This window comes from Emydura macquarii, unplaced genomic scaffold, assembly GCF_026122565.2.
Source record: "Emydura macquarii macquarii isolate MOO-44397 ecotype Brisbane River unplaced genomic scaffold, CSIRO-AGI_Emac_v2 contig_1263, whole genome shotgun sequence".
In the NCBI taxonomy this organism is placed as follows: Eukaryota; Metazoa; Chordata; order Testudines; family Chelidae; genus Emydura; species Emydura macquarii.
The window spans coordinates 1,229,252-1,253,804 of record NW_027131400.1 but is presented as its reverse complement, the minus strand read 5'-3'; the positions used below and the strand labels follow the sequence as shown (position 1 = coordinate 1,253,804).

The 24,553-nt window shown below is 41.3% G+C and overlaps 1 protein-coding gene across 1 annotated transcript in view; it reads left to right on the top strand.

Moving 5' to 3' along the window:
* The window catches only part of ABCA13 (ATP binding cassette subfamily A member 13), a 239,364-nt gene that overhangs the window by 603 nt on the left and 214,208 nt on the right, over positions 1 to 24,553 (top strand). Inside the window, 8 exon segments of the mRNA XM_067550331.1 lie at positions 1,881 to 2,032; positions 3,335 to 3,363; positions 5,051 to 5,214; positions 11,899 to 12,023; positions 14,905 to 15,038; positions 16,867 to 17,031; positions 18,777 to 18,976; positions 23,234 to 23,361. Of these exon segments, the coding sequence (XP_067406432.1) occupies positions 1,881 to 2,032; positions 3,335 to 3,363; positions 5,051 to 5,214; positions 11,899 to 12,023; positions 14,905 to 15,038; positions 16,867 to 17,031; positions 18,777 to 18,976; positions 23,234 to 23,361 (1,097 nt within the window).

The window sequence follows — 24,553 nt, the reverse complement described above, 5'->3', positions numbered from 1 at the left end:
GGAGCATAGTAGCCAGTAAGAGGGTGTTGATCAGCTGAGTGGAAGTTCAGGGATGGAGATTTTAATTCCAGCTGGTTGGTTGATTTACACTATGGGTTGGGGCTAATCTAGGTAGGTTTGGGATTGTATTTTTGTTTAGAGTTCTCTGATATGTGCTTTTTCCTCCAACTAAATAAAGAAGTAAATAAGATGAACTAGCCCACTCCCCCTGGCAAACCTTGCATGTTAACTAGAACCAAACTCCATAAAAGGGATTAGGAGAAAACCTGCTGGGGGAGGCAGATTATCCTATATCTGCCTAGTCTGAAGTTTCTTGCACCTTCCTCTGATGCATCTAGTGCTGGCTACTACTGGAGACAGGACACTGGACTAGCTGGAGCTCAGGTCTGACCACTGTAGAAATTTCTATGAACAATATATTTGCTTAGTTTTAAAAAGCTCCCCCCCCCCCCCCCCAAATCCACATTTAAAATATTCCTAACATCAAAAGCACACACTTCAGGTACCGTATATGACCAGATACAAAATCCGAGGCAAGCCTGAATCACAGCCCCAGTCCTGCAATGTCTTCCTCTTAGCCTCATCCTTGTACAGCCCCACTGAAGTCACTGGGGTTCCATGTGGACATAGGAATGTGCCAGCACAGAGCTCACGGTAGGACTAAGCCCTGAACTCTCAGAACCAAACACCCATTTAAAGTTTGGTGGAAGCTGACAGCCGGAGCAGAACTCTGTTGCTGGGACCCATTTATGCTAGAAATCTAGGAGTTGTATTAATCAGAATTTTTCTGTTACGAGGTTTATTGTGTCCATGGTCATTATGCTCAGGAATGTTGTATAAAGAAAAGGAAGAGAGAAATAGGTGCCATATGCTTTGCTTTAATCTGACAGCTAATATTCAGGGTTTGGAAACTGTAATGTTATCAGAGAGCCACCAGATGGCACTATTATAGATAGGATGTATAGTTTGCTTTAACTCAGGGGTCCCCAAGTTTGAGCTGTGAGGGCCACATCATTCAGTTTTGCTCTTTTGGTGGGCTGGAGTGGCTGGGGCCCAAGTCGTGGGAGAGGAGCAGGGGAAGGGGCAGGGCTGGATGCGGCCTGTGGGCTGTAGTTTAGGGATCTCTGGTTTAGCTAAAAAAAAGTGTATGTGGTAAGATCTGGGGGAAATTCAATGCTGGTAATGTAATGCCATTTTTTAAGTGAGCTGCTGCATATACCAGTAAAATTGTCATATGCCTGAGGTTTATAGATACTGCCTATAAGAAAGCAGAATCTCCTACATGACCCCAGACATGCCTGTGTTAGCCCATCAAATGCCTGAGTGATGCTTTGGCTGGGAACAGGGTGGGACTGGATGGTGCTCCCTCCTTGCCCCCCATGGGGCTATCCCGGGCCCCAGCATGTGCCCTGCCGAATGTTTCTCTGTACCCTCTTGGGGGGTCATCCACAGTTTGTGGACCACTGTGCTAGATAGTCTCTGCTGTTTTATCTTGTTAATCCTCAGTCTTCAAGTCAAAAGCTAACCATGAGTCAAGCTCAGAAAGAAATCCTCTCCACAGTCTATCACACATCGAGGTGCATTTTAATTCATTTAGATGTCTTTGGAAGAGTTGATCATTGACCAGTTTCAGAGTCAAGACACCAGACTAGCTGAACTGGACTGCTCCAGTATGGCAGCTCTCATTGTCCTCCTACCCAAGGCTTTGTGGGATTTTTGCACAATTTGAGGAAAATCACTGAAAAATAAAAATTGGGTGAATGGGGAACATTAAAAACTCTCACCCAAAAATGCAAAATGGAGCAGCAGAAAGGAAATTTCAGTTGCTTTTTCCAATTCCTATTTTGAAATGACATTCCCTTTTCCTCTTTCATGTAAAGTGCTTCCAGTTTCCAAGATGGTCCAGACAGCTTTATGGTAACTGATCTGGCATTCCTGAAAGAGATAGAAGGCTTTGCAAAGGAGATTTCAGAGACCTCAGAGAAAGCTATTGCTTTACAAAAGCTGTGGGAGGAAGAATCGAAGTTCTCAGGTAAGTCATTCTCTTTTTTAGTAATTGGCTGATGTGCTTACTGGGCGCTGAATGAAAGCCACTGAAAAAGACAATAATTCCTTTTATCATAAAAAAAATCATGGTTTTAGCTCAGAGGTTGATCTGGAAGTATTGTCATTGTTATGATCACGATTGCTGGGAGTTTTCTTTGTTGTTTTACAAAGTCCAGTATTGTGCAAGGTATTCCACAGAAACACAGATGCAGACACAGATCCATTCAATTTATAATCTAAATATTGGACACGGCAAAACAATTGTGGGAGATAAGTAGCAGGGAAGGCGTTGGGGAGAGAGAAGGTCAGGTTTCAGGGGGAGACCAAGTTTGATATAACACCCAGCACAAAGGCATGCAGTCTTGGTGGCTTGGTTACGATTGGTCAAACACAGGCCTCTTAGTGTGGAACATTGGCCACCCAGCCTCAATAAAGATCTCCCTCTTACAGCTCTGCCTGCCTGTGACATTACTTATTGCTAACAAAATAGAGCAAGGACAAGGATTAGTAATATGATCACCTGGTTACCCTGTTCATGTTTTCAAGAGCTCCTTTCTGGCCCACCAGGTTTAAAAAGGCATGGTCTGCAAGCGGTAGTGATCTAGTCTCTGTATTCCCTAGTGCTTATCTACAAAAACTGAGACATTCAGTCTCTGGCCTGAGTAGGAGATGGCACAGAACTACATCAGTCTATTGGGAGCCTAGAAAGGGGTTGCACACTGGGGGGAGAGGGCCTGTCCCAATCTTGCTCTAAAGAAGTAGTAACGACTTCCAAATGCATCCCTCCTAGACGCAAAGCAATCTTGCAGAGTAGCTGTAGTGTTAGATCTACCACCAGAACCCTCCATTACCCCACTCAGCTGCATTTCAGCACGCTTCACTCCCCCCCACTCACCGTCTTTCCTATGAAATAAGGCGGGATGTAACCTGTTATATTGTGTAGAGCACCCTGCACTCTTTTGATATCCCAATGATTAGGAATGGAGTCGTCAGCAGTGCCTGGTACAATATTTCTGTCCTATACTTGACATGATGATTTCACCTTACCAGTGAAAATCATCCCTGGTAAGTAATTTCCTTAAAATTGGTTGTGTAATGATACCTGTAAATATTAGGAAGTTCACAAGATTATTGGATCACCAGCTCTTTGGTGCACTGCTAGTTTTGTGCCTTTTCCTTTCAACAAAATGCACTGTATTAAGTGTTCATTCACTTTGTATAGTAGTGATGCTTCTGCCATTAATAATAACGCATCTGTGTGAAAAAAGAAAACTTCTCATTTTTACAGGGGCTACCAACAGTTCCAGTTTCTTAACTGTAAGTAATTATTTTTGTGTGTGTGAAAAGTTGCAGTTTCAAATTTAGCAATAATCCTTGCAATAATGGACTGAATTTTTTCTTTTTCAAGTTTTAGTAAAGCATATTATAAAAAGTGGAGTGTTGCTGAGAGAACAGTGATTCAGAGACATAATAATATAGAGGGTCATTGATTGCTACATCACTGGTTTGAATCCAGCTTGCTTTATTAGCAGCTAAAAGCCTTTGTTGTGTGAAGTCTGTTGATTTATCTGGAGATTTTAAAAAGTGCATTAGCTCACTCTGTGAATCTGTGTACAAAAATGTATAAAAGCATAATACAAAACACCTTAAAAAGACTCAGCTTTATGTATTGAGAATTGTTGATTATTTTTACAGCATTAAAAGGTGGTAGGCATTTCACAGTAAAAGAGAAAGAGGTGTTTGCTGCTTAGAAAAGATTACACTCTAATTTTAGATGGGATGCAGAGGTGAGGGTTGGAGGTGGGATGAAGAAGTACAAGGGTTACACGGTTTAGCTGAGAAATTCCTCCCATGACTCCTGTGCCTCTGTTGGCTGTCTGTCCAGTCCCTAGTAGATAAATCACCCACCATCCCAACAGTTGGCAGCTCAACAGAAAGCCCAAGGCTGAACGGGCACAGAATTCAATCTCCAGTGCTGTCAACTCGGCATCCTTCACAAATCATTGCCTTCACTTTAAAAAAAAAAAAAAAAAGTGAATTTTCTCCGTAGTTTCAATGACTATTTCTGATTCATCATGAAACCTAATACTCCAATTTATAACCTGGGATTGGACGCTATTTAACGTACCATTTGTAAATTGCTCTTGAGAGCCTTGATTGAAAGAAGCTGCCTCAATGCCAAGGTACTCAATAGAAAATAAAAACAAAACTTTAGTTCATCCACATTTTAAAAAGAAAAGTGTTAGTGTTGATCTTTCATTGAATTTGACCTTGAAGATTTTACTATTTTTTCATTTAAAAAAATACAACCCTTGTTTGTGTTGGTGAGCATTTATGCAAAGGAGGCCTATTGAAGTACTCACCAACATGACCCCATAACCTCGGGGTTAGCATAGCTTGTTGGTTATTTTACAAAAGCATCTGAAGTTGTGATCCAGCAGAAGAGAGATCCCCCGTCACAGTGCATTCAGCAGAAATGAGTCCATCCCCTCCATCTGTTTCTTGTCTGATTGCAGGAAAAGCCTTTTCTGAAGAGGTGTAAAGTGTGTGGGCTGGGGGGGAGGGGGCAGCATGGAAGCTTCATTATAGCACACCTCCCCGCCCACTACATCTCTTGCAGACAAATAGTCATGATTCTCTAGACCCTAAAATTTTGTTGTGTGATTGTCAAGGTATTCAACTTTCAGATTTCAAAAGTTGTCCGTCTCTTAGCAGTGGCATGTCCTGTACACTCAGAGCAGAAGCAGAGGAAAGGGCTATTTAGGATTTTTCATAGCTCAGTTTTCCCAAAAGAGATGCACAAGAGTTATCACCGCCATGAGTCGAGAAAGGAGTGTACTCATTGCCATAGTGAATTTCATTAATACAGGGGTGCCACATCAAAGAAGGGTTTTAAATGGGTAGAAATTCCTTTGTATGGGGGGAAGCAGAGGACTGCTGCTATTCGCCCTGCCCCCAGTCAAATAAATGGGTCACGTTTAACACACTTTTCTTAAAAATCAAGATGGACTTGAACAAAACTGAGGAGATGATTTCTGCACTCGAAAGTCTCCACAATCAACCCTATTTCTGGGAATTTCTAAGTTCACTCCCATGGCTTCAGGCAAGCAGCCTTTACAAAGAAGATGGGATAAGTGCTACAGCTCGGTTTCTACAGATTATTAAAAAGTAAGTGCTAAAATCTGGATAATGGATTAGGTGCTATTTGTGTTTTCTTTTATTTCCATGTATTGACGTTTTATCTAACTCATTGTACTTCCCACTTGCATGATCAATAGCAGGAGAACTCATATCAAGATCTAGCTATAGGGTGGGATTGTCAGTGCTGGCCTCCCTCTACTTGTGTGGAAGTCAATGGGAGCTTTACAGGTAACTCCAACGGGAGCAGAGTGAGGCCAACACTTGCTCACCAAAAAAATGTCTTTCGGTCCTATTGTTGCCTGATCTATCGATTGTGTATTGATTATACTGATTACTTAAAAATTGCCCATTAACACTGAGGTCTGGTAGGTTCTTGTCCCAAGATCAAGTCCGATATTATTAGAATCACTTTTTAACTGGGAACCCCGAAGTGGATGGTTACAATATATGCACACTTAGGAAAAACTACGAGAGTCCTGTAGCACCTTAAAGACTAAAAATTTCTGTGGGCATAAGCTTTCATGGGCTGCAATCCACTTCGTCAGGTGCATGAAGTGGAAACCACAAATCAGAAGTTTGTATATATATATATACACATCCAAGGATAAGAAATATAACAATGGGGAGGGCAAGTGCTAACAAAGACAATTCAGTTAAGTAGATGAGGCCTATTCACAACCTTTGATTAGAAGGTGAGAATGTGTGAACAGTGACAATTACTTCTTGTAATGTGATAACCATTCCAAGTATCTATTCAGACGCAGTTTGCATATGAGTTCCAGCTCTGCAGTTTCTCACTGAAGTCTGTTTTTGAAGTTTTTTTTGTTGAAGTATGGCAACTTTCAAGTCAGCTACAGAGTATCCTGGGAGGTTGAAGTGCTCTCCTACTGGCTTATGGGTGTTACCTTTTTTATGTCTGATTTGTATCCATTTCGTTTTTTTGCATAGTGACAGTCGGGTTTGGTGAATGTACATGGAGGAGGGGCATTGCTGGCACATGATGGCACAATTACACTAGTAGAAGTGCAGGTGAATGAGCTCCTGATGATGTGACTGATGTGGTTAGGACCTGTGATGGTGTCACTAGAGTCAACGTGCAGGCAGAGTTGGCAACGGGGTTTGTTGCAGGGATAGGTTCCTGGGTTAGTGTTCTTTTGTATGGTGTACGGTTGCTGGTGAGTATTTGCTTCAGGTTGGGGGGCTGTCTGTAAGCAAGGATAGACCTGCCTCCCATGGCTTGAGCAAGTGAAGGATCATCTTCTAGGATAGGTTGTAGATCCTTAATGATGTGTTGGAGAGTTTTTAGCTGGGAGCTATAGGTGATGGCCAGTGGTGTTCTGTTGTTTTCTTTGTTGGGTCTGTCCTGTAGTAGGTGACTTCTGGGTACCCATCTGCCTCTGTCAATTTGTTTCTTCACCTCCTCAGGTGGGTACTGTAGTTTTAAGAATGTTTTATGGAGATCCTGTAGGTATTTGTCTCTGTCTGAGGGATTGGAGCAAATCCGGTTGTATCTTATGGCTCGGCTATAGACAATGGATCATATAATGTATCCAGGATGGAAGCTGGAGGCATGAAGGTATGTATTGTGGTCAGTTGGTTTTCGGTATAGGGTGGTATTAATGTGACCATCCCTTATTTGTATTGTAGTGTTCAGGAAATGGATTTCTTGTGTGGACTGGTCCAGGCTGAGGTTGATGGTGGAGTGGAAATTATTGAATCCCAGTGGAATTCTTCAAGGGACTCTTTCCCCTGGGTCCAGATGATGAAAATGTCATCAATTTAGTGTAGGTAAAGAAGAGGTGCTTGGGGACGAATTTCGAGGAACCCATGTTCTGGGTTATCCATATGGGACCCATGCGGGTGCCCATAGCTGTGCCACTGTCTTGAAGGTATAGATTGTCTCCAGATCTGAAGTAGTTGTGGGTCAGGACAAAGTCACAAAGTTCAGCTACCAGGTGTGCCATATCATCATCAGGGAAAATGTTCCTGATGGCTTGTAGGCCATCTTTGTGTGGAATGTTGGTGTAGAGAGCTTCTACATCCATATTGGCTAGGATGGTGTTTTCTGAGAGATCACTGATGGATTGTAGTTTTATCAGGAAGTGAATGGTATCAAAAAGATAGCTAGGAGTGCTGGTGGCATAGGGCCTGAGGAGAGAGTCCACATAGCCTGACAATCCTGCTGTGAGAGTGCCAATGCCTGAGATGATGGGGCATCAAGGATTCCCAAGTTTGTGGATCTTGGGTAGCAGATAGAATAACCCTGGTCGGGGCTCAGGGGGCATGTCCATGTAGATTTGTTCCTGTGTTTTAGGAAAAACTGAATTTGCAATAGTTATATTACACTTAAACCTATGCCTTACTTAGCAAATACCTGGACCTATAGGCTACACTACTGGGAAGCTTGGGACTCTTTCCTCCTCGTCTTCTGAAGTCCCTGCCTTCTGCTCTAGACCCCTTCACAACTCTACCTTTCATCCTTGTGCATCTCAGCAGAAAAATCTTTGGGAGGTTGCTGCATGTTAGTGGTGACTGAAAGGATCCCTTTGTTGTTTGCATATTGGTGTTAGTTTTGTCATGTTCAATGGGATTCTTCTGGATGGAGAGTTTATATATCAATATAAAATCACTGTTGCTTTCATCAATCCAAGGAGGATGTGAAAGATTGAAGCCCTTGAGTGTCATTCGACGTTAATCCATTTGGATGCCTCTCCTTTTAAAACTAGTTTATTTCTCAATTGCTTTAATACAACGTAGTTCAATTAAATGGGCACTTGGCAATCTGTAGCAGTCGGTGTCAGGTAAGTGACTTTATTTCACTGCTTAATTCTCTTCCCATCCTGGCAGTTGTCTGCCACTTGGGGATCGTTTACACTTAGGACCCTACAGTGGCACAGCTGTACCGATACAGCTGTGCTGCTGTAAGAGTGCTTGTGTAGCCATGTTATACCAACGAGAGAGAGCTCTCCCATTGACATAGCACTGTCCACACAAGCACTTATGCCGGCAAAACTTATGTTGCTCGGGGGGTGTTTTTTCACACCTCTGAGTGACAAAAGTTTTGCTGCCATAAGTGATTGTGTAGACAAGACCTTACTGCTCCTCTGTATTCCAAGGAAAGGAGCAGCCTCTGGGCAGGGCTACATTACAGACCTATGTCAGTATAACTTTGTTGCTCAGAGGTATCAAAAATCCACACCCCTGAGCAACATAATTATATTTACCTTAACCAGCCATGTAGACAGCACTATGTCAATAGGAGAGCTTCTGCCATCACCATCTGCCTGTAAGGGAGGTGGATTAACTATGCCAATGGGAGGGCTCTCTGCCATCTGCATTGGAGTATTTTCACTTACGAGCTACAGCTGTGTGGATGCAGTGTTTTAAGTGGAGACCTGGCCTGTTTCAATGCTAAGTTGCTTTAGCCAGCTACTCAATAGAAAACTGAAAGCTCCCTTCAGCAGATGCCCTCCATGGCTCCCTCGCTGGCCAAGCTTACTCGAAATAGCCTCTGTTAATTAGAAGAAAGGTCCATTAGTGGCTCTGGTGTGTGGTTGAGTTATGTGGGTCTTCCCAGATGGATGGCTCAGGTCATGGAGGTGTGTGCATATCCTTCCTGCTAATTGCTTCCTGCTGGTTACTTCTCCCTCAACTCAGTGTTACTGCACCTGCGCGCACGGTTAGTCAGGATGTTCTGCTTAATACTTGCCATATGGACTTTTATGTCTTGTTCAGACTGTTGCTGACTTAACTGGTTCATGTTGATTTTCAGTTTCCTTGAGTTTTGGGATCCCTGTTCTGGACGCATCAGAGCGTAACAAGATTCTATGCTGAGGCTTGGTCTACAGTAGGAACTTATGTTGGTATAACTATGTTGCTCAGAGGTGTGATTTTTTTTTTTCCCACCTGGTGTAGACAGCGCTATGTTGATGGGAAGGCTTCTCCCATTGACATAGCTATCACCTCTCTGGGAGGTGGAGTACCTATGCCAACAGGAGAAGCTCTCCTATCAGCACAGGTAGCATCTTCACTACACAATACAGCAGTGCAGCTGCAGCACTGTAAGTGTAGACAAGCCCTGTGTGCTAGAGAAATCTCTATCTGCCTCTTTTTTTTTAAGGGCAGGAGCACCAGAAGGGAGTTGTAGATGCAGCAAACTACTTATCTTTATGGGGAAAGTACAGAGGATCACAAAGTGAGGCAGGGTGACACAATGGCTCAAGGACACTTGAAACAAAGTAGCAATTTCAGGAATTTCTTTGCAAAAATGATCAAGTCACAGATTTTAAGGCTGAAAGGGACCTTTGGATCATCTTGTTTGACCTCCTATATGACACAGGCCATAGAATTTCACCCAGTCGACCTACCATTGAACCCACTGAGGTCTGATACAATCAGGTATATTCTACAGCCATTTTCATGAAACTGCAGCACACATGAGGCCCACACATACTTAGAACGGGAAATTGAAAACCTCTCGGTTGACTCTGCTGCTCCTATTTAGGGCGTCTCTTTGCCTTTTTCAAAAGACCTGACCTGTACGTTGTTTGTTTTTCATCTGGGAAGATAATATTGTGTCTCACTTAGTCAGAATGAATGACAATAGTGATGGGGTTTAACAGCTCTATTCTTCGTAGCCTGCCTGATCAGGGCCATCGCAGTCTCCCTCTTCTATTCTGTGCATTGGCATGTGCATGACTGCAGTGCTTGTGGCTGCAATGCCCACAACTATGGTATTACCAAAACGTCTAGGACATCTCAGGCAATCTGGATGGCTTGAAAACTCCCTCTGAAGCTTGGTGTTTCTGAGGTATAACAGGATCTTGATTGCCAGGTGATTTTTTTCCTTTCAGATCCACAACATGAACTGGGCTCCTGAGCAAAGCAAATTTTATCCCACTGCCACACTGGTGGATCAAATAACTAACCTAATTAAATCAACACCACATTCTGCAGATATTTCTTCCTGTTGCTCAGCAGTCTTCTCCCAATGTAATTATATTAACAGTGAAAGAGGTTAGATGGGACAGAGCACGTGTGTTGGTGTTGTTTGAAACCATTATACAGGGATTTCCCCTGCGAAGTCAGCTATTTTTGATTAGTCCTGTTGTGTGAGAGGATGTTCATACTTTTAAACCTCTTTCTCTAACCTATGGAGATCCCTATTAATGAAATGCTCACAAATAACTATTTGCAAACCTTCAAGGTATAGAAGCTACTTCTCCACACGATTGACCATCTTCATATTCTGAGACTGTAATCTTTTAACCCTTGTACCCTTAACTTCATTTTCCTGCTCCCTCCCCCAGTGCCCAAAGGGTGCACAGTGCTCCAAAGATGGCAGGGAGGAGGTGGGGTCATGGCCCCACACCGTATGAGCACTGGGTCACAGAGTGGAAGTTGTATGCAGCAAGGTACAGGCTGCTCCCCATAAAGGGTGTAGCAGCAACCGTGACAGGGAGTTCAGAGAGGCAGAGAATTCAAATAATGCAACCTGCTTCCCTTTGCAGCATTGAGATACCGGGGGCAGGTTGGAGTCTTGAGAAAGGATGGCCTGAGTGCTCAGTTCTAGGCCATTCTGGGTGGCAGAGGAGCTCATGGACAGCTGTAGGAGGCTACCACAAGTTCGAGCTCCAGCTCATGCAAAATTCAGGCAGAATTCTGGACTGTCATCTTTGCTGTACCTATCAGGAGGTGCAGACAGAATCTGGCACATAATGAATATATGAGAGAGGCACTATAGTGCAAAATTGTCATGTGGTATCTCCTAGTCTAAATGTCTCCCTCCTCCCATGCTCTTCTGGTAAGCTAATTTTTTTTAGCAATTTCTTGTTTGAAATAGCAGAGTACATCAACGGCTGATCAAGTTTAAAAAAAAAAAAAAGGATTTTCAGCCATGGCATAGAAGAAGCTATAAGAAATGTCAGAGAAAATTGGTGCGAATGCTAAAAAGTATTGAAAGGTTAAATTTACAATGATATTAACTTTTACAATAGGGCTGGTCAAAACTGGTATATTTTAAGAAATTTAGAAAAAAAACTAAATGATTTTGTTGTAGCCATGATGCCCCAGAGTATTAGAGAGAGAGGTTGGGTGAGGTAATATCTTTTATCAAATCAACATCTGTTGGTGTGAGAGAAGTTTTTGAGTGACACAGAGCTCTTCTTCAGGTCTGGGATATGTACTGAGAGTATCTCAGCAAAGTACAAGGTTGTTTAGCATAAGTAGCTAACATATAGTTCAAGAGACCATTCAAGGTGAATGGTCCGTTTTACTCCTCCTTCCCCTCCCTCATGACTGGAGAAGTGTTCAGCTGGGTTATAGATTGTTGTTGTAAGCCATAAATTCAGTGTCTCTAGTCACTTCATGAATTTTAGTGTCTAGCAAAGTTATGAATTTAAGCGCTCAAGCTCATCTTTTGAAAGTGTTGTGCAGGTTTCACAAGATAATGGACAGCCCTCAGACATCCACCCCAAACACATCACCAAACTCATCTATTTCAGGGTTTTCTAGAATAGTTTGTTTAGAAAACATTGTCAGGCAAAACATTTCACTAGAAACTTCATTTGATGAAAACCCATTTTTGATTAAAAGAATGTTTTAAAAATTTCATCCAGCTCTACGTCACACTGCTTTTGCTGCCCTCTCCAAAGAGTACACACAATTCTGCCATGCTTTGACAAGTGCTTGATTTTTCACTTTTTCTTTCAGTTCCTTAGCATACTTAGAAGATTTAGGTGTGATTCCATCAAACCGAAGTTTCTACAGAGCAGTGAAAACAGGGCTGAATATAACCATCACAGCCCTACACTTCTTGCAAGACTGGAGCCTTGAAGGTAGATGAAAGCTGTTTGGTTTTCTTTTTCTTTTTCTTTTTTTCTTTTTAAAGATGCTGTGTGAATTACAGGAATGTCAGGATGGAGCCAAAATGTTTTTGGAGGCAGCTGGCTGAGCTCCTGCTGAGTTGATCATTTAATACTGTTGAGATTTGAGTTGTATTGTTAATGTGCGTTGGGGCATGTATTGGATGCCTTGGATAGGCATCATTTTAATTTTCTGTTAAATTGGGGAAAAAAATTAATACAATGCTTATCTCAAACCTGGCAAACCTTTCATAAACAATCGCTGCAGACCCAACAGATCACACTGAGAATGTTCTTTTATTACTGGGGATGCTTTGGGGAGGGTGTTTCATAGTTGGTTAGTTCAGTTCCTTTCAGTTGTGAAGAGAACTGGGTTCAAGGTTTGGCCTAGATGCAAGTGAAAATTAATGTGGTTGTCTTACCCTAGTCTTCCTTTGTCTCCTATTGTAAATGCCAAGCTTGGCTCAAGCGTTGAATCCCACCATCTGCTGTACAGGTGCATGGACTGAGTTTGAGAAGGAAAGGGTCATTGGGAGTTGTTCCCTTGTGCATCCAGCCAAGCAAGATCCTGCCTAGAACTTAAGAGCATGCTGTACACTAAGGGGGTATGATCTGTTCTCTCGGGACTGTCCTGACTGATCCTCTCTCAGGCATCCAGACCCTGTTCAGGGAAAAAAAATGTGCTGAAGTCCCATTTAAATCAATAAAGTCTCATGGGACTTGAATACACGTTTAAAGTTAAATACTAAATTAAATGCTTTCTTGAACCATGGCCCTTGTACGTATTCCGCAGCAAGCACTAGGCAACGCAGTACACTTCAACTGAACAGTAAGCAGAGCACTGTTCCGGCTCATCCTTTGCTATCTTGGCCTGCAAATGCAGGATGGTGTTTGGGCCAGTTGACTGGCTGACACCAGTACATTTCTTATGTACTTACGGCTCCCCAAGCTAAGATCAGGATCACAATTCATTGGCAGAGCTGTATGGGGACAGACAAGTAGTATCTGCTCACACTGGATGAAACTGCCCCTTCTGTTGAAGAGCAGCCCAACATCTGTACAACTCTTAAATCCCACTTAAGCCCTCTAAATAAAAACAGCCCCACATACAGGGTTGAATTTCACTCAGTGAGACAGGTTGAAACAACAATAGCTCTGATTTCACTTTCCTTTGCTGTAAACTCCTTCACAATCAAACCAACCAACTGGAAAACAAAAACAAAAACATGCAAAAAATAAGTCCGAGGGTGCTTCAGACAGGGGATGGATGTTTTAGGGCCTCTTTTTAAAAAAAAAAAAAAAAAAAAAAAAAAAAAAGTAGCTGATGTGGTACCTAATGTGATTTACAGTGTCAATTACTTTACAAATGTAAATATTGTGTCCAGTTATACGGTTTCAACCAACTGTGTGAGATGAGAGAAAATATGACTAAGGCCTGGTCTATGCTAGAAAATTGTTAGTTTAACTATGTCAGTCAGACATGTGAAAACTCCACACCTCTGAGCACCTTTGTTAGGCCAACCTAAATCCCTGTGTAGACAATGCTATGTTGACCTAGCTTCCGTTGACCTAGCCATCACGTCTTGGTGAGATGGATTACCTATGCCAATGGGATAATCCCTCCCATTGGCATAGGTAGTGTGTACACTGAAGGACTACAGCTTCAGCACCACAGATGTATCTAGTGTTTTAAGAGTAGACAAGCCCTAAATCAGGATTTTAGAAGTTAAAATGTTATACACAATCTAAAATCCCAGAATATAAATGTTTCTTCTTCATTCAAACCTATTAGCACAATGCAGTTTATTTGCCCCTCGGTGATAATTGATTCCACCCCAGTTGCACACAGTTTCAATACTACATGTCAAATTAAACACACTAATTCAGATAAATGGCTTACGGCAGGGTCTGTTGACACTCACTGCACAGGGGGCATCCTACCATCTCCTTTGCTGTTTACATCTGTTTCCTCCATAATACATAACATTTCAATCTGTAATTTATCACTGTGAGGTCTGCTTTGGTATGAGAGGCTGACTTCCACATCTGACTTCTCGCCCCAGGTAGGCTAAGATGAGAGATTCATGTGGGATTGTGGCAATATGTTTATTGAACTCCTTAAAGAAAGGGGACAAGGCAGTTTCTGTAAACTATCTATCTAGTCACAGTTTGAATACTGGAGTGATAGGTACAAGAAATAACTAAAAAAGAAAAGTAGATTCTTGATAGGTGGTCCTAACTGTGGTGTTTATGATTTCATTTATTAGTTAGTATTAAGGAGTTGCTGAATTATGGTAATTGAATAGTTTAATACCTTTGCAGTAGATGGTACTGCTAAATTAGTGTATAATACGGAACTTGAATCGTAAGTGTAGCAACGGTATCAAACTAAGAGAAGGACATTGTTCTTTCAATTGAAACAATATTGAGAAGACAGAAATGGAGAAGTGTAAAGAAGCTAAATGGAAATGTTCTATAGAATAGATTAGGATGTTCGTAGATTTGAAGGCTACAGAGAATTTAGGTTCTTGAAAATGTTTTATTGGGATAGGGTGGGGCATGGTTTACACAATCATGCCTCACAACTTGGTAAGACCCTGGTGTGGGAATCAGTGTACGACAGACTCAGTATGAAGATCACACAAAATATCATATAGGTAGGAAACTTAAAATGCTGTGGGATTCATCCCATTAGTGTAAAGAATTTTCTGTAACCTCAGTTTCATGATTCAGTGGTTCCAAGGTAAATAACTTGAATTGGAAAAGTGAGAAGATGCTAAATTTGTCTGGAACATAGAAAGGTAAATTCACAAAACTTAGGAAATGTATAAAATAAGTTAATCTTTTTTTATAGGCTCTCGGTACAACCTCTGTCTTTGGGATGTGGTATGGGATCCACATGCAGTCAAAGTGGAACTTGAATCCAGATTTGGTTTAGATGATCTTCATATTGAAAAACTCTTGAACTATACGGCAGAGTTAAATAAGGTAACTTGCTAAACTGTCAACTTTCCTTTTTGTTTTGTTTTGTTGTTCCTTTTTATATTCTAATGAGAGATGCTTAGGCACCGTACTGAACTTGTTTCTTCTGTGCCTGCATTGCTTTGATATGTCATGGCTTTTGGAAAAGCCTAGTTATAGTGAGCCTTTTTTAAAATACATATACAGAAAAACTCAAAGAATTTCTCCCTTCACTGCCTATGAGCTCTCCCTATTGTGAGGGGTTAACTTGACAGAGGACGTTTTCCTTTTTTCTTGTCTCATTTTTCTGTCAGTGCAAACAGCCCATATAAAATGCAATTTCCCCTTTACATATTAAACTAAAAGAAGAACTGTGACAAATTAGCAAAAATGGGGTCCACTTATGGCATTTCTTTTTTAGTTAAACTGATATAAGAAATTTGGGATTTTTTTTGTCATGTCCTTTTTCATATTACCCACCCTGGGAGTAAATTTTAGTGATCTAGTCATCAAACTCAATGGGTATTATTCACATGAGAGAGAGAAAAATTCTCAATTCTGAAAAAAGTCTCACTTTAAGTATAGAAATTTCAGGCCAAAAAGGACCAGTGTGATCTCCTGTAACCTGTATAGCACATCAAATTGTACCTAGTAATTCCTGCTTCAAATTTGTCTTGTGGTTGGGCTAGAATATGTTGGTACTCTTCAGAAACCTCTTGAATGCTGCTTTCCAGGCAGATTTTGAGACCAATTTCAAAGGAGCTTGGCGCACGCAGCTTCCATGTAGATACCTGAAGAAGTGGCCAGATTATCAAAAACGTGTTCTTGGAAGTGATTGGTCACCAAGAGTCAGCATGATCCAGTGAACTGAACATGGGACTATCACCCAAGAACCCCTGAGTTATAATCTAAACTCTACTAGTTTGCTATGTTATCCTAAAATCACGTGACTTTTCTGTGTCTCAGATTAGCTATCTATAAAACTGGAATAACCTACCTATTTTACACTTGTTACTGGGAATCTTAAGACATTGCTTTTGCTGCTACTTAAAGAAATATACAAAATTGTGAATGTCAGTCCCAAACAGTCACAGCATTAATGTATGAATATCTGAATTTCATATCTAACATTCCAACTAGCTTGCCGACAAAACATTTTGCAGCCTTTCCAGTATTGCCCTAGTCACCGATGACCAAAATCAGAATCTTAACAGGCTGATTACAGGGTTATAGTTGGGATGAGTTAATCAATATGTACAGAGTAATTTTTAAATGGTATTTTTGAGAAATAGAGGAGTTTTACCTGCAAAAATTGAACATTTTGGTACAGAACTCAGATGGATTTCCCATGAGGAAAAAACATAGTGAACATTTGATAGGCTTCGCAAACTGAACTGTATTAATGTAAATTAGTAATCTATCGTAAGCAATCACACCCTAATACACCATTGGATCTAATGGCTCTTTTGCCTCAGTAAATTCTGCATCAATGCAGCTATGCCAGTATAGATATCTTGGTGCAAAATTTCTATAGACACATGCTGCACCAATGTAAAATGAGGCTTGCACCAGTATTTATTCGGTTTCAAGCTACACCAGTGCAAAAATCCCTAATGTAGACCAGCCCTGAAATGCATGCAGCTGGGGAGTAGCTAATGAGTTTTTTGGGGGTTGCCTGTCAAAATGTGTTGAGTACATTTGCAGTCTCTATCACTAGATTGTGATAATTGGGCTTTGTTCATCCTGAAAGCAGCCCCATGGCTCTGCTTTTTTTTTCTCAGACAAGTAAGTTGATACAGGTGATAATACTGAGCCGCTCTCTGACGTGCTCATCTATTTCTTTTGTCACTGTCAGATTCCCACAGAAGGCACACTGGAGCAGTTTGTGTGCTCAACCCTGTCCAGTGTGTCAGAATTTGAAGCTAACAAAGAAGATAATGAGGAAGGCTGTATCCCTGCATGGAGTGAGGCCAAAGTCTATCTTGTCCATTCTGTCAACAAGATCAAACTCTACACGCAGGTATGCTTTAAGAGGACAGCTGATACAATGCATATTTTGCTTATATGCCATAGTTCAGTCATTAGCAATTATTGAGCTAGACAATAGTAAAGACTATAAGCTGTTTATTTTTTTAAAAAAGCATACAGCACAGTTAGCATTAAAGAGTCCTGACAATGGAAACATACTGTAAACCCTGTTTATTTCAGCCTCTACTTAACCAAACTCCTTATTAACTGAAGCTCAGTCATGAAACCTGACAGTAGCGCATACAGAGAGAAATTCACTCCTGTACAGAGGGCTCCCTCATGCCCTAATTTGAGGATTTAAGTGGTGCATAGGCTTTGTGCTATCTACCTGCACAGGGGTGAATTTCACCCACAATACCTTGCCTTCCTGCTTAGACACGGATTTGGATTGCAGAGAGTGTTGGATAAAACTGGAAGAAGAACACAGGGCTGTAGTTCTAGATCTCCAGTGTGCCATCGAAATAATTTCCTGTTATAGAGTGGCTTGAAAAGTAAGCTCCAGCTAGGACTCTGTGATGCCATATATATATATAATCACTTGCATAAGAGAAGCTAAAGGTTCCAAATATTCTGCCAGTGAAAGAAAGTTTAAGGAATCATAATTTAAAGAAGGATCCCACCTTGTTGTCTTAGTTTGCTGTTTTTCTTTCACTGAAATGTGTGTTCTTGGGATAAAGGTTATTTATATAGAGTGGTAGAAGTGCATAACAGGTTACCATACATCACAACCACAGTCTCTTCTCTGAGGAGTTTCCACTCTAATCTGAGGACAGCATAACTGAGCTTGTATGTAATTTTCATCAACACTTCGTATACTTCAGCAGCCTTCCTGATAAAAGAATGTAATAGTAATACTCTTACACAGTGCTTTTCATCAGCAGATCTCAAAATATTTTGCAAAGGAGGTCAGTATCACTATCCATTTTACAGAAGGGGAAACTGAGGCACAGAAAGGGGAAGTGACTTGCCAAGATTGCCCAGCAGGCCAAGCAGAGAATAGAACCCAGGTCTCCTGAGTCCAGTCCATTGCTCTATCCACTAGATCATACTGCCTTACTGTACAACACTGTTATGTAAGGATCGTTATTTACCATTCAGTTGCCACATTTAACATCATTTTCAGTGATAATTGCAGATAGTACTATATGGTAACAGTTGGCAAATACTCACATTTTAGTGCTGACCACTTGAAATACTGTACAGTCTGGGCCAAATTCCGGCCCTGGTTTCATCTACTAAGGGGGCAGCTGGGAATTGGCTTGATGTAAAAGCTATCCCTAGAAGCGTAAAGCTGATATAGCTGCCATTTAGTCTACTACCCCTTTGAGTGTAAGGGGCAAGTTGGGAAGTAGACGGGGAAGAGCATTTGCTAGGGAATCTCTGTAACTAGCAGAATTTAGAGCAGCTGAGTCAGACCAAGGTGTCTGGGCCTTTGGTGTATAGAAGCAAGTAAAATAACTGAAAACATTGTCTTATGTTGCCAAGTTGGTGTCCATGTGAAGTGGCACTGTTTAACATTTGCTTTCATTGAGCCAGTCATTTCTGAGTAAAGAAGAATCATTAGAGAAAACTTTCATTGTGTGTTGTAACTCAAGAGGAAGAAAATCTGAGTTTGATTTGTTTTGTTTAGAATGTTTGTGTTTTGATTTGTTTTGTTTAGAATGTTTGTGTTTTGCATAAAGGAGAGAGCTTCCATCTTGTAATCAAGCAAATTTTGTTTCTCTTTTCATGTGCTAGATATTTCAGCAGTGGTTAAGCAGCAATGAGCCTCAAAAATTCCTTTTTGAACTTGGAGGAAGCATAGTTGATCTCTTGTCTCAACATCCAGATGACAGTGAGGCCCGGAAAATTATTTCAGCAATAAATATCCTTATCCAACATTTGAATGAGAAATTGGAACCAAACTTTCCAGAAAAACATAGTCAGTCTCAGGATGTGTAAGTTATACTTCTCCATTTTCAATATTCACAGTGCTATATTGGTTTTACTTGAGCTGCAAGAATGTCAGCTGTGGTAGTAATCAGAGCGTAAAATCTTAGAAAAGCTTTTGTTTTTACACAAATTCATTTTTGAGCAGTTTATTATTAAAGCTAATATTGTAAACAAGCTGTAAAAGAATATTAATTTCTGCAAAGAGGATGGAAAAGAAAATGGCTCATGGTGAGTTTATGCAGAGGTTGATTAGAATAATAGAAATGTAGGGCTAGAAGGGACCTCAAGAAGTCATCTAGTCCATTCCTCCATGCTGGATTAAATATACCTAGACTATCCCTGATAGGTGTCTGTTGAACTTCGTTACTGTAATTGAGGTTGAAAAAGCTACTGATACTATAATTAATCATTTTATTTATATAATATCATTGGTGTGTCTGGTGCTTTACAGACAACTACCATAAAATTGACAAATCCCTGTCTTGGGGAATTTAGAACCTAAACTTATAAACTAAGGGCCAAATCTTGAGAGCTGTTGTGCATCTGCAACTCTTGTTGACTTTAGGGAGAATTGTGGGTGTTCAGTATTGGATAGTAATAGAAAAGGATGGTGGAAGGGAGCTGGGACAAGAAGCTTGGGAGAGGGAAGCCAAAGGGATACAGTGCTGGGCTGGAAGATGATATGGAAAGGACATCCTGGAAAGAAGAGAGGCTGGGGAGGATAGGATAAGGAGTATGGTTTCCCATTGTGTGATATCCTTATTCTTCCTGGAAAAAATTGCCAAAACCTTGCCAGAGAGTTAAAGGAAATGGGGTGGTGGAATAGGTTTTGAGGCAGTGTCATTGAGAGTTGTGAGCATAGGATTTAATCTGAAGAGGAGTAGAGTTGTTTAGCAAGAAAGATAGCGGAGTTTAAGAGTTGTGGTGGAAATACACAGAGTGCCAGAACAGACTGAGTATTCAGATTGGCAAGGGTATGAAAATTGGAGGGAAGGAATCAAGAGTAGAGGGAGATAAATCTCTGGTAGGTATATAGGGGGCTGAGACTACAGAGAAAGGCCAGAACATTGACAGATTGGATATTATGGAAGGATTGTCTCTTAGGGCTGGAGGAGTAAGAGATACTAAAAGATATTTTAAACTTCAGTTTGATAGTAAAGAGATGTTTTAAATCCTTCATAATGCAGGCAAAAGCCCTCACCATTCATTTTATATTTTTCAAATCTCCTGGCTGCCAAACTGCTTTTCCTCCCTACTCTTGCCATCCACCTTAGTGTTACCCATTTTCTCTCTCCTGGCTGTGGTCACTTGATGGCAGCAGCTCAGCAGATGTCCCAGCTTAGCTCTTTCACTTACATTCGTCACTGATGTGTATGGAGCTGCATTTGCCATTGATCAGCCTCATGTAAATATCCGAGTCCTCTGTGGGTAGACTGGCACCAGCAGCTAATTCCCCAAGACAAACTCCTAATGAGAGCAGTGGTAGTTAGTCTAGGTTGCAGGGTTTGGCCCTGGAGACTCCAGGCACTGCAACTGTTGCCAACTGTATGGTGACTCCTCCAGGCCATCACCAAATGGCTCCTCCATATTCGGCAAGGTGGCTTCACTTGCTGATCATCTGGGAGAACAGAAACCTTTTGTTAGAGATGAAGAATCTCTTCAATGGAGCACTCTTTACGTGGCATCCAGAGGTTCACCGTGAAACCCAACTGGGCAGCCCCTTGGAGTCTCTCAGAGGAGTTCCCTGCTCAGTCATTTGACATCCACTGGCACTGATCTTTGACAGTGGGATTGTAGAGGTGGTTTCTGCAGACGGTCTCTTCTGTGGCCTCCTGAATGGGAGATTGGTCCTGTGATTAAGGTCTTCAAAAAGTGTCAATGTGTGTCTAGTGTTAATCACCCATAATGCAGTTTTTAATATGTGTAAGGAATTGCTGTGTGCCCAACTTCAGTACCGCTATTTGAAGTACTTAGTTATGAAAGGTAGTTTATATATGTGTATGTGTGTGTGTGTACGGATGAAACCAAATAGTTTAATTTTATTCTCCCATGGAATGGCTTCATTGCTCTAAATCAGAGGTAGTCGATAGGTTGACCGCGGGCCAATTCCGGACCTCCAAACCCTTTTGAAAAGACCCTGAAATCTTTTGATTGACTTATTATCATTAGTGTTTTTGCGGTGTGAAAAATGTTTCTCTGGAGTCTGGACCTTGGCTATACCTTGACCAAGAAATTTGGACCATGACAAAAAATAGACTACCCTTGCTCTAAATTAAGAGAAGCAGATTCTGAGAGAGAGAGAGAGAGAGAGAGAGAGTGGTCCAGTAGTTAGCTTTCTGACCTGCCACTGGGGAGACATGGATTCAAGTCCTTATTCCACCCCAAATTTCCTATGTGACCGTGGGCAATTCACTTGATTGTTCGGTGCCTTAGTTCTCCATCTGTAAAATGGGGCTAATAGTATTTCCCTAATAGGGAGGTTGTGAGGTGCTCAGATAATGGGGGCCTGTCACCTGGGGCAGCTGTTGCTCCCTGACTCCAGCAGGTGTTCTATGCCCAATCTCAGTCAAGGCTTATTTTTATAACAAAGGTTAACAAACCAATAGAACACAGTCTTAATTCAATACCTGGCCCCAAGCTTCAGGGCCACCCCTGCTAGGGGTCTCTGGCACTCAAGTTCTTGACAGCTTTCTCGCATTTGCCAGCTCTGCTCCCCCCTTGGAGCCACAGCTGTGGGGTTGCTTCTTTAAGTCCTTGGCCCCCTTGCTCCAGGGACTCATGACAGGAGCTAGCTCCACTCCAGTGTGGCCTTGCTCCTATGGGCTCAGCCTGTCTTAGTCCTTTCTTTCCTCAGTTGCCTCCTAGCAGCCCTTTATAGGCCCAGGTGTAACCCAACCTTCTTAAACTAGCTGGATTAGGCTCACCTGCTCCAGTGCAGGGGAGCTGGGATCAGTCTATACAGAGAACAGCTACCCTGTAATAGGGCCATTTAAGAACCTTGGAAGACTTTCATTTTTTTCTCTCTCTCTTGAACTGAAAGATAAATTCCAAAAATGCAAAAGTTTTTCTTTTCCTCGCTTAATGTTTCTGAGACTTGTGAGTTTGCTAAACCACCACAGAATATATCATTCTGTGACCTGAATGAGAACATGAGGAAAAGGAATTCATCCTGACGTTCACCATAGAAAGCTGTGATTAGCTTGAATATTCAGGTTAGAATTCCAATTTGTCTTCAGGCATTGATTTCGTTTTATTTGGCTATCTTTGGAGGTGTGGTGAGGGTTGTTTTTTTAGTTATTCCTTTTTAATTTTTATCTTTGAGCCATATATACTATCATCTAAAAATGAATCCCCCTGCTGAAAAAAGAAAATGCATGAAATCCAAAGTGTGCACCTAAAAACAGATTTAGCAAAACACTTAAGCACTTCCTGAAGACTCATTGAAATGAATACTACTGAAGCATGTGCTTAAGTGCTTTGCTGAATTGTAAAAACAACGAGAGTCCTGTAGCACTTTAAAGACTAACAAATTAAATTTCTGTAGGCATAAGCTTTCGTGGGCTGCAACCCACTTCTGCATCTGACTACAGGACTCTCGTTGTTTTTGCTGTATACAGACTGACGGCTACCCCTCTGGAACTTGCAGAATTCTGAAATTTGTGATCCACTAGAACCCCCAAATCTTTTCTATCAGTATTACTGCCTAACCAGTTATCCCCCATTTTGTGCATTTGATATTTTCCTTTCTATGTGTACTACTTTGCAATTGTCATTATTGAATTTCATCTAATTGATTTCAGACCAAATCTCCAATTTGTCAAGCTTTTTTGAATTCTAATCATGTCCTCCAAGGTCCTCCCAGCTTGGGGTCACCTGAAAATTTTATTAGCATACTCTCCACCCTGTTATCAAAGTCATTAATGAAAATATTGAATGGTATCTGACCCAGGCCACAGTCCTACTTGCAAGTTTGACAGTAAACCATTGAGAACGACTCTTTGAGTACTGTCTTTCAATGAGCTGTGCACGCACCTTATAGTAATGTAATTTAGACCACATTTCCCTAGTTTGTTTGTTTTGTTTGTTTTGTGAGACTGTCAAAAGCTTTACTAAATCAAGATGTATCACACCTGCAAAAACAATACATGATATGAATAGATATGAATACACTACAAAAAAATAAGGCCATTCTGCAGAACTGCATCCTTCTTGGTGACATGTTGAACTTTCCATTTTACTTTTATCATTCTTTTTGCCTACAGGATCCTGTATCTGGAGAAACTGCAGACTGTGATTCAGAGTTTGCCTCAATGGCCTGTTATGAAAAGATTGCGTCTCATAGATGGAGCTATAAGGAATGTAATAATCCAAAATTTATATTTCATTAAAGGTAAAGCTGTGCTGTGTCACTCGAACTCTCAAATGGCTGCCATGGCATTTATCAATAGCACTCTACATCTAGGAAAGCATTCAGACTGTGTAATACTTTCCATGCTAATATATTTCCAGTGTCCTTTTTTTGTTCTGCACAAGGGGTTTCTTCTTATGACTCAGATTCTAGGTGCTATGATAATAGAAATAGGGTATAGTAGTAGTAGTCCTGAACTATGAGTGCACCCCATACCTCCAAGAAATTTAGGCTCATTCCTGTAGTCTTTTTTTCAGATGCATTAATTTGAAATATTTTAGACCAGATCCTGATGTAAATAGGTGTAGCTGCACTGATATTGATAGAGCTGTGTTGTTTATACCAGCTGAGTTTTTGGAGAATTAACTTCTCTAAGGTGTAGAAAAGGCTGTCACTTCTTTGGGAAGAACAGTTGTAAGGGTACAGCTTTAACATGGTACTTAGGGAATTAATATTTCATAAAAGCTTGGTGGTTAAATCTGCCTCAGTAACACATCTTCCACTGTACGCAACACTCATAATCAAAGAAGTCATCATAGGGTTCTATTCTCCTCTTGTACCTGTATAAATTACCAGGAACACTGTTTAAGTCAGTGGAGCTGTGCTAGTGTAACACTCATGTCAGAGAGGAAAACTTCATCAGGGAATGTAATCTGAATGCAACTGCTCTTTGTGGCCTACTGGACTGTAGATAATATGGATATTCAGGTCCCAGTTTTTGGCTTTGTTAGGGCTACTTTGTACATCTCCAGTATCATAAAGACATCTGGAAGCCAGAGCAGCTGACCCCAGGAGGATCACTCAATGTTGGAGGACCCTCAGGTAATACAGATCCAGCTAGCATACAGTCATGGCAGCTTCACCACCCTAGAAGGCATTGCACAATGTCTCCAAAAAACTTCCTGCAGAACATGGCTATTGTGCCACCCTTGAACATGTGCTATGCGTGTGTTCCAGCCACACACAGGCAGCAGTGCTGGCATGGATTAGGAGTGGGAGCAGAGCCTTGGACTTATTCCCTCCCAGCATGCTTGGCGTGGATGCTAGCCAAGAATAGCCTTGCTTTCTGTGAGTGCAGCGTGCAATTGTACACACACTTTGAGCAAAGGGGGATGGAGAAGGCTCCTTGCGCTCTTCCTGTTGATACACATGATTGAGCCCTATATAGGGGTAT